The 17,938-nt window shown below is 40.3% G+C and overlaps 1 protein-coding gene across 7 annotated transcripts in view; it reads left to right on the top strand.

Moving 5' to 3' along the window:
- Positions 1-17,938, top strand: part of SAMD12 (sterile alpha motif domain containing 12) — a 325,419-nt gene that overhangs the window by 164,536 nt on the left and 142,945 nt on the right. For all 7 annotated transcript variants that reach the window (XR_014793242.1, XR_014793243.1, XR_014793244.1 and 4 more), the window contains one exon: positions 9,943-10,083. Coding sequence is in view for 2 of the 7 variants with exons in the window: in XM_084864987.1 (XP_084721113.1) it covers positions 9,943-10,083 (141 nt within the window). In the remaining 5 variants the exon portion in view is untranslated. The remainder of the gene's footprint in view (positions 1-9,942; positions 10,084-17,938) is intronic.

Genomic DNA, 17,938 nt, shown 5'->3' on the forward strand with positions numbered 1-17,938 from the left:
ATGTTCTAATCGAGATTTATGATTTCAGACCTAGCAATTCCATAAAGCCATTTCCAAGGATGGTGTCATCTAATTCTTCAGCTTAGCCACATTTTGAAGCTATTACTCACTGTGATAGTGAAGTTCTAACATTTGACATTTTTATGTAGAGGACTTAATTTAACCAATAGAGCTTTGATTGAATTCAAGCTGTTGATGCTATGATAGCAATACATTTATCAGTTATGAGATGTTTTCCCCATCTCAGTTTCCTTTTTAGAGGCTGATCAATATTCATTGGATTCAGCCCTTCCTTGGACAGTGGCTATCTCCTGGCTTCTGAGCGTGTGTTCTCAGAGTCCCAACTTGGGAGAATATGTGTTGGTTTACAGATTCTTGTAGCTGAAGGTGTGCATGCTGCAATGCTCCATTACTCTGCATAGAAAGGATTATGAAGTGAAGCTCACAAGAAGATGTAGCTCTTACAAAGGACAAAGAACAATGCTATATATTTCCCTAGAGCTTGGTGACTTTGACCTGCTTGTATTTCTTGGTGTCTCTTGATTTAAGGAAATATTCACTACGTAAAACCCAAGTTTATAAAATGAGAGATCTGTGAGTGGTAAGATAAATTATACATACATGTTCATATGTGTCTGAAAATATGTGTGTATGCATATGTATATGTATTTATGATTTACATAGTGCGCAAACATATAGTGTACTATGATTATGTAGTGTTTTATGGAAATGAGGCACACTTATAAAATCAATAGATGGTATACACACAGAATTTTTAGCTGCAGGAGTATCTTACTAATTATGTACTGCAGAGGTCACTATAAAAATTCATTTCCATTCCCTGCACACACATCTGGGAAGGTAGGTGGCCAGAAGCATGCCGGATGGTGCAGGGAAGCCACCTGCGCTGAATTAAAATCGCTACAGGCAACCTGTAAGGCTTATGCCAAGGAATCAGTCAGGCCCTCTTTGTCCAGCAAAAGCCTGTCACAGTTTGGGTCCCCCAGAAAGCGGGCTCAGAGAAGATCTGCGAGTTGGACATTTGCTGGGTGGTGTCCTCGGGTTCAACACCTGTGGAGGAAATGACAGAAACAGTACTGAGCAGAGGGAGAGTTGGGCTGTGATTCTGGGCTGGGATTGACCTCTAGAGTTGTCCCAAGCTGGGTCAGTGGCCCTGCAGGGCTGAATCCTTGTACCTTCTCTTCCCCACCTCAAGTACCATTGATCTTTAGTAAGTAAATACTAATCTGATGCATGCATAGCCTTCCTAAGTGAAGGCAGCATGAATCTGAATCACATATCTTGGTTCTTATCTTTCTCTGCCAGTTCCTAGCCCTGTGACTTTGGGCAAGTCCCTTCACTTTTCTGGCCTATTTTTTTTTATCTTTGAAATGGGGAGTATATCATTTTTTTTTTCTCTTTCTCCTGGGTCATGTATTCATTCAGCAAAACTTTATTAAACATCTACCAACTGCTGAATCTGGAATTACTCAGTTCAGTGAAACCAACATTCTCTTCATATAGAGCCCGAAATTTGAAGACAAGCATGTGAACAAAATCATGATTATATTATAACTATAGGACCAATGTACGAAATCCATTCAAAGGGCTCAGCCGTCGCAGGCCTGACTGCACTGGCCCTTGTGGTCCTACCCGTCCCCACCCACTGGTCATTCCAGAAGGTCATTCCTGAAGCTCATTCAGCCGTCCAGTCTAATTACCATATTAGCTCTTCATTATATAGGATATTGTAACTATAAACATAGAAACCCAAACAAGACACACCTTGTTGTAACCTGTATGTTTAATTGGAAAAAAAAAAAAACTTTTGAGTCAAGCACTATGCTAGACTCTTTCAAATTTGCTGCATAATTTAGCTTTCATCTAGAAAAGTGACTAAAGTCATTACTCCCATTTCACAGCTGAGGAAGCCATGACTCAGGTGCCCCTCTCTTAGTTTTGGAGTGAGCTACACCACTACCCATCGGATGTTGGGTGGGCCCCTTACCTTTCTTTAGGTCTGTGTCCTGAAAGTGGCAATGATACTTTCTATTCTGCCTACTTCGTAGAGTAATCAGCCCCGCTTGGGAGAGAAGGTGTCATTTCTTCCCCCAATTTACAAGTGAAGAATCGGAAGCCTTGTGAGGTGACCACACAGTCATCACGTAGCAAATAACTGGTTCATCTAGCCCTGACTTTCAGCTCCAGACCCAAGGCCTCATTCTGTTTCCCAAAGCTTTTCTAATAGACCTCATGGCCCTCAAGGTCTTTGCTTCAGGTTTTATCACCTACAGCAGGTTCTCAAGTCACATCATTTTGCTCGGCATCATTTCTTCATAACACTGATGAGATGCCACGGGAACTTAACCCTTGTTTCTATCAATTAGCCTATGGTTACGTGGGTTTCATTATACATTGTTTCACTTAAAGTCACAGAACCTCTCAATGGCGTTAAAGGAGGGTGCACTGTAATTGCTTTCAGGCCATTTCATGCTTGCTGAACTCACATCTGCGGGTAATTCATTTTATTTTACTTGTTTAGCTCTCTGAAGGCAGGAACACTGTTTTCATCTCTCTTGCTGAATGTAGCTGGAGCTGGGACAATGCTCACTTGATAATTTTTTCTACTAAAGAAGTCCCTGATACGAATAAAGTTAAACATTGAATAAAAATTTAAGGAAAAAAAGCAATTCCCAGGATTCAGGAAGAGAAAGTCAAAGTAGCTTTGAAACTTTTTAAATGATACTTTGGAAATGGGTCTCTTCAGCGTAGGCACTCTACATGTGCTGGCTGTGATGACCATCAGTGGAATATTGAGCGGGAGGAGAAGGCTTGTCAACAGGCATCTCGCATGCCTCTTGGTAATTAATTTTAAAAGGTGTCTAATGTACAGTGGGTTACTCACCTAGTGACAATCAATTAACATAGAATCTCAGAACAATGCATAAACATGCTAACAAATAAACGCCAGCATACCAGGAGGTTAGGTCCACCTATCAAAAGCACAAAAGTCCTTGAAGGTTGTTTATGATATCATCCATCTCCGGCTATCGTCTGTGTTATGTTGGTACTAGACTTTGCTTGAGAAATCTGCTCTGAGGTACAGAGGAAGTAATTACTGAGTCTTCCCAGGGACTGAAACAGAATCTCCAAACAAAACGTTTTAGGGTTTTCTTAAATTATTTTTTTTGGAGGAGATTTGATAATTCTGTGTACTCCCAGCAACATAAAAAAAATTTAACCTTGATTTTACTGTTTGGATGCTGTGTAGTCTTTCTGGAAGGGCAGAAAAAAGCAGTGCAGGGCCACGTTCTCACTCCGTTTGAAAACACTGTAATATCACTTCTTTCTGAGTTTATATTTCAGGTGAGAATTTATTAATATCATCACCACTTGAATATACCCAACCAAAAACTAGATTGTCTGAAACAGTCTTTTTACCCAAGTCTGGTTTAAAAATGTCAATATTCAGTTCTCATCAGTATGGTCAGTTACCTACAGTAACCACAAAGCAAAATCTCTTAGCCCTTCTCCCCCTGAGCCCAGAGAAGGGCCTTCAGTTCATTGCTCATCATTGTAAATGTTACCAAATGAGTGAATGGCCTTGTCTCTCAGGCTGTGAAGAGTGGGCTGGGCACTCAGGTAGCAGTGAGAGGACACGTATGGGTCTTGGAAGGTTTTGTGCCCTTTCCTGCCAGGAAATGAGGCAGTGGGTTGGCTGACCTCGGAGTCCTTGTTGGCTCTGCTACCGGTGACTCGCAGTCACCTTTAGGAAATCAGGCATCAGGCTGGGGGTTAGTTAAGAGGATGGGCTTGCAATGTGTGTCTAGGTTATAAAAAACAGAGGGCTAGTTCAAGCTACCCTTGTTAGCTGTTAATTTAGAATAGGCTGCATACAGCAGGCAGGTTAGGGAGAAGAGATCAACAGAAGGACTTGTATGCATGCATATAAGAATAACCAACAGATGTAAAACATGGGCGGGGGGCAAGGGCATGTATGGGAGTGGGGTAGGGTGGGGGCAATGGTAAGATATGTACACACATAATACCTTAATAAAAAAAAATAAAAGAAAAATATTTAGAATAGGCTATGTATAGAATGGACTCACACAGCTTCAAGTCTATTCCTCAAGTCAGTTGAAACTTTGAAGGCAAGGCTGGCCATATCACTTTCCATTGCATGTGGGAGGGACATGGCAGAAAGAGGGTTAAAAGTCAGAGGTTGAAAGTGGCCACCTGTGAGTTAAATGTGACCCATATACATGATTTCTTTGGCTCACAGAGGATGGAAAATATGGGCAAATTTTAAATTGGGAGATTTCATGAAACTTCTGGATTTTCAGTTGTTCTTAAAAAAGAAGTGTCACCACTTGGCCTGTTTTCTGGCACAGCAAAAGTAAGTGGGAATTGCTCATTTTAGGAAAACAAAACTTTCTAGTCCACTGTGGTCCACCTGCTCCCATAGTCCCTTAGAGTGGTTCTCTTCCAGCCATTATGTCAGCCTGACATCTAAGATTGTGACCTTGGTGGAACTGAATAAGGAGATTGGCCCTTGTGTATCAAACTGACAGAAGTATGCAATCAAAATTAAGGTGTATTCCAAATAATTTGTAAGGAATGATCATTAAAATACCAAAGTTTGCCAATGATTAACATTTTGGGAACAAATCACTGTAGGTTCATATCATTCTTATCACCTACACCAGGATAGGCTTTCTTGAAAGGGGGGTATGCAGGACAGTACAGTGAGCCAACTGGGAATTACACATAAGCTTGGATCTATAAGTCAAAATTGTCTTGGGTGTAAGGGCTACAAATGAGCTCAACTCACTCACTTCCTCCCCCCAACGTTGCCGTTCATCAATGAGAAACCCAGGGGTATCTGACTTCAGGCAAGACTCTACCCAGGAAATGAAATGTCTTCTTATCTTACTCCCTTTCTCTCTGCTTTACTTCTCTCACCCCCCTTTTTTCTCTTTCTGTCTCTCTATTGCCTTAAATCTCTAGCAAAATCTCTCCATATGGTAGCAAAAACAGTCATTGACAGCAAGTCTAGGCTTATATTGTCCTTGGAGATATGATCTAAGAAATACAATGTCTCTCTGAGAAACCATAGCAATTCTAGTAAGATATTTTATTTGTCCTGTGTGGGTCACACACCCAGCATTCATTTAACAAATGCTGTATTTATGTAGTGCCAGCATGGAGTCAGCCCTAGCTAGGTGCATGGAAACTTCAGTGAAGTCCTGCTCTTGGGCATCTTCATTGCAGGAGGAGGCGGAATAAAAAAATGGACTTGTTAAGCAAGAAAGTTGCACAGCACTTTAGAAGTAAAAACTACTACAGGTCTCTGAGCAGATGATGGGGGGCACCTAAACTAGAGACTAAAGGCCAGATTGGACCTGGAGGTCTAGACCTAAATCTTCCCCTTATTTCCTGAGTGGTTTTAGATGAGTCCCTTTTCCTGAACCTTAGTTCTCTGTGTGGATGCTGTGAATCCTGGACCACATTCAGAAATCTGAGATTCCCTCTAGCTTGTGGTAGACTGAATAATGGCCACCCAGAGATATCTGGTCCTCATGTCTGGAACCTGTAAATGTTACCTTACAAAGAAAAGGAGTCTTCGTTTTTCATGGTTAAAGATCTTCATGTGAGGAGATTATCCTGTATTATTTAAGCAGGTCCTACATCAAATCTCAAGTGTCTTTTTAAGAGAGAGGCAGGGTGCCATTAAACACCACAAGAGAAGGTAAAGATAGAGACAGAGATGAGAGGACGTGGTCACAAAGGAATGTGGTAGCCAGCAAAAGGGAAGGTTCCCTCCAGCCTCCAGGGGGAGTGTGGTACCTCCAACTCGTTGATTTCAGCCCAATGAAACTGATGTTGAGCTCTGGCTTCCAGAACTCTATGGAATAAATGTCTGTTGTTTAAGCTGCCATGTTTGTAATTTGTTATGGCAACTGGAGGAAATGAAGAAACTGCCCTCTGAGTCAGTTGTCTCTCACCTGTTCTCCATGCCCATTGATCCAGCAAGGCTTGTAGTCACACTTGATGCCTGGTCCAAAACAGAACAAGACACGTGTCTTTCTTTAAGCCTGCAGAAAGGCGGAGGGCTCATTTAGTCTCAAGTTCTCTATTTCTTTACTTGGCACGTGTTTTCTGTGGTTGCCACCAACACAATGCAGCTTCCTCACTCTGCCACATCCAGTTTCTCATTGTTGTTGTCCTATCTAAGAGTCAGTTTCCAGTGGAGTACCTTGCATCAGAAAATACAATAATTTAATGACCTTGAGGTCATTGGTTTGTGAGTAACCAAGACAACATTCATTTTTAGCAGCAAGTATATTCATTCAATAAATATTTCTTGAGCATTACCCTGTGCCAGCCATAGGCAACAATAGGAAACCTGGGACAATAGGACACCTGACAGGAAAAGTACTCATTCTAGTGGAGCTGGCAGTGGGGTGAGTCACACACAGTGAAGCTTACATGTATGTACTCAAGCTTCAGTTGCAGCAAAATTATAATTTTCCAAGATTGTTCACCATGTCTCTGCTGGGTGAACTTCCTCATGGAATATTCCCTTGCTTGAACTTCTATAAGGAGTCCTGGGAAATATTTTTAGCACACAAGAACTCTCTTGGGGCCAAACAATACAGAGCTTGGCTCATAAGAGACTCTTCTGATTTTCTCTACATTTCACCAGTTATGCCCATGCTACCCCTTCAACTCAGAGCTCTGGGCTTTGAGTAGAAGGCTGAAGGAATAAAAATACTATAGGGATGCCCTTAATTGTGTGGCTCAGTTGATTGGACATCATCCTATGGACCGGAAGGTCAACAGTTCAATTCCCAGTCAAAGCACATGCCCAAGGTTGCAGGCTCGAATCCTGGTGAAGGGTGTGCAGGAGGCAGTTATCAAAGTTTTCCTCTCATCGAGTTTCTCTCTCTTCCTCTCCCTTCCTCTTTCTTTCTAAGATCAATAAAAACATATTAGAAGGGGGAAAACACTATGGGGAAGAGATAAGAATATTCTAATTGTCCTCCTTTCTTTCATTCTATCCTTTTCATCATTTCTCCAGATCCGAAGTGCTCTCAAAAGAAAAAGAAAAAAAAAATAGCAGAAACACTAACAAAATTTCCTCCCTCCCACACATCCTATCTCGGAGCAGTGTCTCAATGTCCTGTGCTGAAATGGTACCCCCTGCCACGGGGGGCTCAGGTGGACAACCTGAGTCATTTCTGATGTTTGTTTTTCCTTCATACCCTACCTTTAAGCACCCCAATGTTATTAAAAATATACCCATAAATTCTACTTCTTCTTTCTATTTCTTCACTTCCACCTGAGTCCAAAACATATCACTTCTGGTTTTGATTTGAAAAAGAAAAGAAGTAAAAGGCCAGGAATACAATCTATGGGAAGGATTTGAAGCTTCTTTCAATTGCAGGAACCTAGGCACCTATGAATGGCCCTGCAGACTACATCACCTGCATAGTGGTTTAGGGTCTCAGGACATTTAGTTGGTGCTGCTCTTTTGATATTGAGTTGACTTTTCCCTCCCGCATTTCATCCTGTGTAGGCAGCAGACAGCAAAGCACACCAAGTTAACTTGGGACATAGTAAATGCTCAATAACTGTTTGTTGAATTAACAGTTGGATTTTTATGATAAGCAAAAAAAAGTGACAATATGAATTGGGAAAAAAAAAAGAAAAAAAAAAGGATGCTATTTACTACCTATCACTCCTGATCTAAAGCAGCACCACACTTAATTGGGTTACTCTTAGGTTATGGTCAACAGTGAGGGTGGGCTAGGAGATTGATGGGACATTGGCTCCTGGAAGTGATTTAATTATTGTTAGGACTAGAGGCCCAGTTCACGAATTCATGCACTGGTGGGGTCCAGCCAGCCCAGCTCCAATCAGGGTGGATTGGGGCTGGGCCTGTCAGGAGGAGGAGATGGCGGGAGGTTAGCTGGCCTGCCTGCCCTGATTGAGGCCAGATCAGAGTCCCTGATCAGGGCTGGGCAGTGGGCAATTGTCTGGCAGGCTCTGCCTCCAATTGGGGTCATGGGGAGAGACTGTGGGAGGTGGGCTGGCCGGCCCTGCTTCCAAATGGGGTGGGTGGGGGTGCTGATCAGGGGCCAGCAACCTGGGTGAGGGTCCATTTGTGGTTGGCTGGCTGGCTTTGCCTCTGATTGGGGTAGGGGGACCAATCTGGGGTGGGGCTGGCCAGGAGGAGGGGCTATGGGTCAATCAGGGTGGTGGGGGCCAATCTCGGCCTGGCAATCAGGGGCTGGCCAGCTTGGGGGAGGGGCTGCAAGCCTATAGTGGTGAGGTGAGTGGATTGGGGGCATGGCTAGTAAGAGAGTATTTGGCAGACCCTGCTCTTGATCAGGGTGGGAGAGTCTGATCAAGGGCAGGCCGGCCAACCTCTTGGCCTCACTTCCTGATCGGGCTGGTTTGCTGGCCACAGTGGGTATCATAGGGACCAGTTGTTACAGTCGTTATGGCCGTTACAGTAGCTAGCTTTTTATATATATATAGATTTGTCAGAATCATGGACCTGGGTGGCACTATAGAAACCATCCAAAGAAAATAGTGAATCAGATTTTGTCTATACGATTCTCAGTGTGCCCATTAACCCCACCTTCTGGCTATTTCATTTCCTTTTTGAAGAGGTAGACCATTTTTCTCCTGAAATGTATATGCTGTGATCCCCGAAGACTCACCATTGATTATACGTAGTTGCCTCTTCATCAATTGAGGAAAGATCTGCAGTGTGATGACTGGAGGTGTAGGGGGCAAGTGCACAGGGTTCTGCTGTGGGCCTTTAACAACCATCATTCTTTGTATTTCTTGCTCTCAGCTTTCACAGTAGACCTATGCTTATTTAAAGGCAAGCACGGAAAGGAGAGAATTTGAGAATTTGTTGAAGACCACAGTAACTGCAGAAACACGCTGACCTTCCAGGGAAAGAAAGAGCTGAAAGGAAGCCATGCTGCACTACCTAGGATTTGGAGTATCTGCACATTGCAGGAATGCACACACTGAGGCTCCTTATTTTGCACTCTAGAATCTCTCACTCCCTCTCCCTCCCTCACCCTCACCCTTTAGGTCAGTGATTGAGAGGAAGCCTTAGCTACCACCAGCTGTATATGGAACCTGGCCCAGCACCAGGGGTGCAGCAAGGGAGCTCATGCTGCAGATTAAAACTGGGACTCTAAATACATATTTCACAGAAACGTTATTGTAACCTGCATTAAACGTCTTGGAGTTTCTCTCTAACCCCAGTCACAGCATCCAGGTCTTCAGCTGAGTTGGCAGTAACATGGGCTCCTATGGGCCAGCCTCAGAACCCATCGTCCAGCGAACAGCACTGTTTCTATGGAAACTTGCAATCTGTGACCCAAATACCCAGGTTAAAATGTCGCTGTTCTATTTCACTCAACATGTGGGTCAGATGGGGATTGCCAATACTAGATAAAAATTGGGCTTCTGGCCCAGCCAGCATGGCTCAGGTTGAGCATAGACCTATGAACCAGGAGGTCATGGTTCGATTCTTGGTCATGGTTGCAGGTTTGATTGATCCCCAGTGTGGGGCATGCAGGAGGTGGCCGATTGGTGATTCTCTCTCATCATTGATGTTTCTATCTATCTCTCCCTCTCTTTTCCTCTCTGAAATTAATAAAAATATGTGTGTGTTTTGTTTTTGTTTTTAAATGTGGCTTCTTTTTTTTAAATGTGTGGGTTTTGGGGGGTTTTTTTTGTTTTTTCATCCGGATTATCCATTCCTGTCACCAGAATCATGGGGGAATCCTGTATTCTGAAGAGTGTGTGTTTAGATGGAAACTTCTGGTATGAAGAATTAGCCAAGGCTAGGATGGAAATCCTTCTCCAGCCCTTGATTATATGCTTCTCCTTGTATTTCCTGAACCCCTGCAGGGCGAGCTTTGCTGAGACTTACTGACAAAAAGCTTGAGCGAATGGGGATTGCCCAGGAAAACCTCCGGCAGCACATCTTGCAACAGGTGCTCCAGCTGAAGGTGCGGGAAGAAGTCAGAAACCTGCAGTTACTCACACAAGGTACCCCACTCTTCCTAGTGGGTGGATGGAAGGGGATACGGGAGGGATACAGGAGAGCCATGGAGAAACTGTCATTGTGTTTATTTTTGTAGCATTTTCTTTATTTAAAAAAGTATATAGACTTAAAGGCCACTTCCCACCTCAAACTTGTCTTTTTCATAGCTCACCAGGGTGGAAGAATGTCCAATAGAAATGGATGGGTGAACAGTATTGCCTTAGTTAATTTCAAGGTCATCACATACAACTATGCAGGTCGGGCACCTGACCACCCTAGAAAGTACCCATCACAGAGATCAGGGTACGATTGCACCATCTAGAGTTGTACCGTGTACACAGTCCACACAAGTTACAGGGCAGCCCAGGCTATCTTCGTCTGAGAGAGCCTTAGAATTTGAATGATTTCATAGTTCATGTGACCGGTGATGTAAGTAGAATTTTTGTTATGTTTTGTTTTACTTTGCCTTTCTCTGACTAATGGGAGAAAAACATTTTACAGGTATGTGTCTATATGTATACACACACATACACACACACTCACACACACTAGTGTTTGTGAGAACCCTATTTAAAATCTTGAAAATAGAACCATTTAAAAAAAATAGACTATAAGGAATTTAAAACTGGAATGTTAAGACCATATAATTCTAAACAAGAACCATTAATAACTTCAATATGTTAAGAGCACTTAAGAGTTCTATAACTGAAAGTGACGGCATAAAGCTGGAATGTGAAGAAAACCTTAAGTGATACTGTATGGAACTTGCATGTTCAGAGAAGAGTGGGTTACTATCTACCTCCATTGGCTATCACCCTTTATTTATTTCATTTTAATGCCCATTGTATATTGTTTTAAATGAAAGGATAATAAGGTATGTATTTTTAAGAGTCTTGGGTATTTTTCAATCTGTAGAATATTGTAATTGCATGCACAATGATATTGGAGAAATCTGGTTCAGCCAAGTTTCACGTTATTACATTTAGATTAGCCCAGTGATATAGACCATTTTCCTAGAGGAACTAATGTGCTGCCTGAAAGATGACTGACTGCCCAGAAGGATAAAGGTAGACTTTGAGTGGTATGAAAATAGTATCGTTTATTTGTTATGCATTATTTGTACTTGTCTCCAGAGATTTCCGGTGGTAAATGTATAGGTATGGGTACATTGAGTGATTTAAATTTAAATTTGAATTTGACACATTGATATACATTTTAGTTTGTCCTAAAAAGTAAATAAAGGTTCATCACAAGAAAGTAAAATGCAGTGCTATCTATGAATCCGAAAAATTAGAAACCACCTAGAGGTCCAGTAATATGGAAAGCATCAAATAATTCTGTTTAAATTCTTAAGATCCAGTATAATGGATCATTCATGTTACATCTTCAAAGAATTTATAACAACATGAGAGTGTATTCAAAGAAGTGATAGGAAGTGGTGGGGATTAACATTTTCTTTAAATGAGAGCCCAATTTTATTAAACAATTACATTTTTATATGTACATAGAAAAAGGGATGCAAATGAACATGCCAATATTTTTATAATGGTTCTCTCTGGGTTGTGGGATTTTTTTTGTGTGTGGGTAATTTTAATTTTTTCTTTATATTTTTCAAATTTTCTAGTATAAATCTATATTACAGTTATAATCAGAAAAAAACACATGCATTTTTTTAAGCTTCAATCGCATGCTTCGTTCTGCCAGGTTCTATTTGTATCTGAGGTTTCTTCGGCTCTTTGTTTTCCTCCTGTGATGATATATAAGAAATGAGACCTAAATTTATTACGTGTGCCTTGGACTTGTTTTTTTTTTTTTTTTTTTTTAATCTCTGCTACTGTCAGCCTGCAGTGTGTTTGCTTTGCAAAATCATTTTCTACAGCTTTCATCGCCCTAGATGCATAATATATACGGTAAGATTTTTCCTGAGATAGTACTCAAGTCTATTAAGCTAAATATATGTTTGTGTTCTGGGAAGGTAATGCTAAGTTCAGCCTTTTCAATTCAGTTGTTGTCATTTTCTTTCGTTTTCAAAAGCTGTGCATTTTGAATCCTTGCCTTCTATTCCCCTTAGAAGAGGTCACATTCTCCAGCTCTTGGATATTTTGTCTGCACTCATAATACTATTTTTATTGCCTGTCCTTTACATGTTAATGTTCAAACTCATTTTATGTTAGGCAGCCTTTAGAAGATTCATAGCCTTATTAAAAAGATTGTGTGTTTGGGTTTTTTAAAAAAATGTAAAACAAAAAAATTGGTTTTGTTTTATTTTATTTTGTTGCCTGATAAAAGAAGTTCTAAAGACAACTGGGATTTCTTAAAATATTTTGGGTCTAGGTTTGCTATAGAAGTATGGAAACTGGACTCTTGGTGAACATGCTAAAGAATATACAGATATTTGATTATAATGTTGTATACCTGAAACATATATAATGTAATAAATCAATGTTACTTCATTTTAAGAAAAAGAGAGAGAAAAATTACCCATTAAAAGTCACTCTGCATGTTCTCCCAACACACCGCCCCCCAGCCACCAAACCTTGACTCCCTCTAATCTACTTTCTGCCTATTTGCTTATTCTGTACATTTTTTTAAATGGAATTATTCAATATGTGGTCATTGGTGATTGGCTACTTTCATTTAGGATAATGTTTTTCAGGTTCACCCATGTTGTAAGCAAGTGCCAATATTTTATCTCTGTTTATTTCCAAATAATATTCCATTGCAAGAATGTAACATTTTGTTTATCAATTTATACATTAATTGGTGGACATTTGTTTTGCTCTAAATCTTGGCTATTATCAAAAATTCTATTTTCAACATTTGGGCTCAAGCTTTGTGTGAACCTGTTTTCATTTCTCTTGGGTATATTCCTAGGAGTAGAATTGTTGAGTCATATGATAACTCCATATGTAACCATTTAAGGGGCTGCCAGACTGTTTTCCAAAGCAGCTGTATCATTTTACGTTTTCATAAGCAATGCATGAGGGTTCCAATTTCTCTACATCCTTGCCAACATTTGTTATTGTCTTTTTTATTATAACCATTCTGATGTGTGTGAAGTGGTATCTCATTGTGGTTTTGATTTGCATTTCCCTGATGGCTAACGATGTTGTGCACATTTTCATGTGCTCATTGACCATTTGTATATGTTCTTTGGAAAAACATCTATTCAGATTCTTTGCTTATTTTTTAATTGAATTATTTGCTTTCCTCCAAGTTTTATTTTTGACCCACCATGTCTCACCATGCTTAATTACCCACTTTATTTACAAGATCTGGAGCTAAATAGTTGGCTGCCATTTTCAAAGAGGAACCCCATCCTCAAAGGGGGAAGTCTGGCCATTACTGGAGGCATTCAAAAGAACCTGCCACTGACTTGGAGATCAACTCCATAATGAAAGAATGAATAGACTCTAAATATTTTTTCTCAAGGAAACATTATTTTGAATGTAGACATTAAACACACACACACACACACACACACACACACACACACACACACACCAAATTAATTGCATCCGTTTATAATCAGACCTCCAAAAGAGATACACCCATCTGAAAGCTCATTTTACCATGTTTTAGAGGAAATGAAATAATAGATAATTAAGCCTACTTTTCCAACTTTTGATTGCTGCTTTAAAACTTGCCTCAAGCTTTTAATTCTACACCAGTCATTTTCACCCAGTTGGCCAGGAGCCCCACGACATAATAGGATCAAGATGGCCAGAAATGGACTGGTCCCAGCCAATGGGAGTTACCTGAGCTCAAGGAATATGAAGGCCGTGTCCTCCTTTTACCTGCTCTGCTCCTTCTGGATGCTGACCAAAAGTCAAGAATTATAAGACATTTTAAACATGTGTATGGTGGGTGCATGGTGCATATATCTATTTACAGGCACTATGAATGCATCCTGACTAAAATTCCTGAACCAGCTCATCATCTAGTCAGAGCTGCCTTTCTGCTGAAATTTTGGCCTCTGATTTCCCTGCCTTTATTCACCGTGGCCCTGTAACTGCCTGACATTTGTAAGCAATATAAACAAGGTTTGGCTCTGCTGTAATGTTGTCTTTGAAGCAGTTCCTTCTTCTGGGCAGCCCTTCTGCATCCCATCAATGGCGCTGTGGGAATGTCGATCCAATGGGCTTGCTTGTAGGAAAGTTCACCCTGTTAGGGCACCTTCAATTTTCTCTTGGGAAATGGAGTGGAGAGCTAGAAACATCATTATTATCTTTTCCTTTGGCTTGATTCATGAGAGACCGAGGAAAAGGTGCCTTATGTAACACAGAGCAGTGGTGCAGACTATTTTGGGATCCTTCAAATTAATCCATAACCAACCATATGATGGGCATCATTAGTGTTTTATTAATGGACAATATCTCTAGGAAGAAAAACACCCCAGGGATACTGAAAGCTTCTCTCACATAGCAAATGAGTGTTAGATGCTTATGACAGACAAAGCATCGCACTAATTGGCACAGCTACTCTTGACATTGGCCCTACCAAATTGGTGTTGGTCCCAATTTACTCACGGAGAAACTGAGGTCAGACAATTTAAGTAATAAACCCAAAGTGAGACAACTAGTAAAAAGCACAGTGCAGGTCTGTCTGACTCCACATCAAATCTTTATCCATTAGACTTCACCACCTCACATCTCTCAAGTGGGAAGAATAATTCCTATTTCATGGTGGTGCTATGCTGATTAAGTGAGATGGTATGCAGAGGGCATGCTCTATGAAAGGTGTTGGCACCTTTTCTGTGTAAAAGGCCAGTAGTATTTTAGTTTTTGAGGGTCATACTGTTGGAAAATAACCACAGGCAATCCTAAATGAATTGTTCATAGCAGAGTCCCAATAAAACATTATTACAAGCATAATTGCTAGTCATGGTTTGGGGCCTCTACTTTATAAGATTTGAACTTATTTTCATCAAGATTACTATTTTTTTATACAAAGTAATCTTCTCTTTTGAGCTATAAATGCTTTCTTCAACCCCGGATAGAGCCACTCCTGGCTCCTTTTCAATGTCTGCCTTGTCTACAAATCCATGGATAGTGTAAAAATGTAACAGCAATTATGAGCCTTCAGTAAATTCATGCAGTAGAAAGCAGTGTTCCCACTGGAGGATAAAGCAGATGAAGGTAGTAAAAACATCCATCTTCAAATGCCTTTTTAATTAGTGCCTACAAAATGAAAAAATAGAAGAGCATGATTGTTTACTGAGGCCAGTTATAACTCATTAAACATTTGTGTTTCCCAAAAGACTTTTTCCACATTGTCCAAATATATGTGTCAAATTTTAATTGCGAATTGCATGACCAGATGGACTTTCCCAAAGCTCCGTCTTTTAAAACAACACAAATTAGAAATACCACTTTCCAATCTAAGAAGACTTCCAGAATCATGTGCACAGATTGGGTATTTTAGTCCAGTCACCCCCGCAATGATAACTCAGCAACTGAGGTAGTTGGATTGAATTGAAATAGGCCATCTGGTCTACCACCTAGCTTAAAGAAGGAAGTCTTTATAAAACATGGCCATAGACTCTTTGAGAAATTTTCCAATCTTGTTTTGCAGATTTGGTCACCAAGACCCAAAGAGGACTAGAGAATAATCCATGGCTACACAGCTAGTTAGTGGCATAACTGAGACTAGATCCAAGGTCTCCTAATTCCCAGACCAGTATTCTTCTCCTCACTGTTTTTGTTTGTTTGTTTGTTTTTAAATGTTTTTGTTTTTGTTTTGTGTGTTTTTTAGAGAGAGAGAGAGAGAGAGAGAGAGAGAGAGAGAGAGAGAGAGGGAGAGGGAGGGAGGAAGGGAGAGGGATAAAGAGATTAAAAATAAGAGAGATAGAGAGATAGAAATGTAAATGAGAGAGAAGCATCATTGATCAGCTGCCTCCTGCATGGCCCCTACTGGCAATTAAGCCCATCACCCAAGCATGTGCCCTGACTGGCAATGGGACCAGCAATCTCTTGGTTCCTGGGTTGGCACTTAACCACTAAGCACACTGGCTTGGCTCTATTTTCAAGTATAATTTACATATGGTAAAATTTTTAGTACACAGTTTTGCAAGTTTTGACAAATACATGTAGTTGCAGAACCACTATCACAGTCAAGATATAAGAGTTCCATACGTCAAAAAATACTTTCCTTGATACCCCTTTGTTGTCAACCCCTCTCATTACTCCTAGCCTCCTGCAACCACTATATGTTTTTCTGGCCCTTTAGCTTTTCCCTTTTTAAAATGTTACCTGAGTAGAATCAGAGAATATGGCTTCTTTCACTTACTGTAATGCATTGAGATGTATCAATATTGTGGTGTATATCACTGGTTCATTTGTTTTCCTAGCTTAGTATCCCATTGGATGGATATACCACAATTTGTGTATCCATTTCCCTGTTGAGAGACATGTGGGTTGGATCCAGTTTGGGCAAATACTAATAAAGCTGCTATAAGTATTCATATACAGGTTTTATATAAAATCAGTTTTTACTTCATTGGGTAAATATGTAGAGGTGAGTTTGCTAGGTTGTATCATACATATATGTTTAGCTTCAGAAAAAACACAAAAAGAACCACTGCCAGGCCAGTATTCTTAGAATCAGAAAGTAGATTACAGAATTAGAGAGTGGCTTTAACACATATATATTAAAGTTTGTATTGGAGGTTTTCTGAAAATTACTGTATCTTTATAGAAGGCCCACCTCCCACTTCTTGGAGGCATCATCACATTAAGCCTCTGTATTCCTGAGAGTTTCTAGTCCATTGTCTCAAAATAAGTTTAGGTTGGATGGGTATAGTTTACTTACTAATTTCATTAAAGTTTTCTTAGTATGTCTGAACAGATAATAGGATATGGCTTTCCTCAAATGCCATTGAGAAATACTTCTGTTGTCTCTCTTCTGAGGAAGAAAATCTCATAATATTTCCAGCTCCTAGGGAAGAAAGCATGAGCCAATCAGATTCCTTTCTATGCATATGGAACTATGCCTGATGGCGTTTTCTAGTGTCTCCCAAATTATACCACTTGAATTTCCCGGCTTCTTATATTTTATTTAATTGTGCTACTGGTATGACAAATCTGGTGTTCACATCTCAGTTCTTGTCATATTCAGCTCTTCTGTCTTATCGTTGGGTTACGTTGAACTGTTCCTCCTTGGTAATCATCTGTTTTCATGAATATGATAATGACCCTCTTGGATCCCCTCTTCTCTTTCTAAGGTCTCCTTGTGAAGTTGGTGGCAGTCTGCCTTTCCCTGCCACGCCCCACACCTCAATGTTCCCTGTCAATGGGTCCTCTTAACTCTTCTCATTTTTTCATGCTCTCTGGGGAATCCCATCTACTCCCATTGCTTTAATCATCCCCTACTTCATAGTGACTCTTAAATACATCTTAGACTTCTCTGAAACTTCAGTTCCTCATTTAAATCTCCCCTAAATATTCCACTGCCATCTTAAAAATACCCAACAATAACCCCATTGTCTTTCTATCTCCTTGGTCTTTCTTCCCCTATATTTCTTCTAGAGGTTAATAATGCCATTACCTAATATAGAAGCTCAGAGGCATTAGTGATTACTCATTTCCCTTCACCAATTAGAGTAAGCAGTGACTAAATCCTCTGAATTCTTCTTGTAAAATGGGTTTCCAATATTTCCTTGATTCATCATCACCCTTGCCACTGTATTAATTCATTCCTCATTAGCTCCTTCATAATCCATAGAATAACCTACTAATTATTATTTGACCTTTAGTCTTTGGCTTGACCCATTCATTCTCCTTTAATTAACTTTCTACTTATATTGCCAGAGTTCATTTTAATATATTTCTGAACGCATTATTTTTCTCCTTAAACCATTTG

This window comes from Pipistrellus hanaki (genome assembly GCF_964339955.1).
Source record: "Pipistrellus hanaki genome assembly, chromosome: 17".
Taxonomy (NCBI): Eukaryota; Metazoa; Chordata; class Mammalia; order Chiroptera; family Vespertilionidae; genus Pipistrellus; species Pipistrellus hanaki.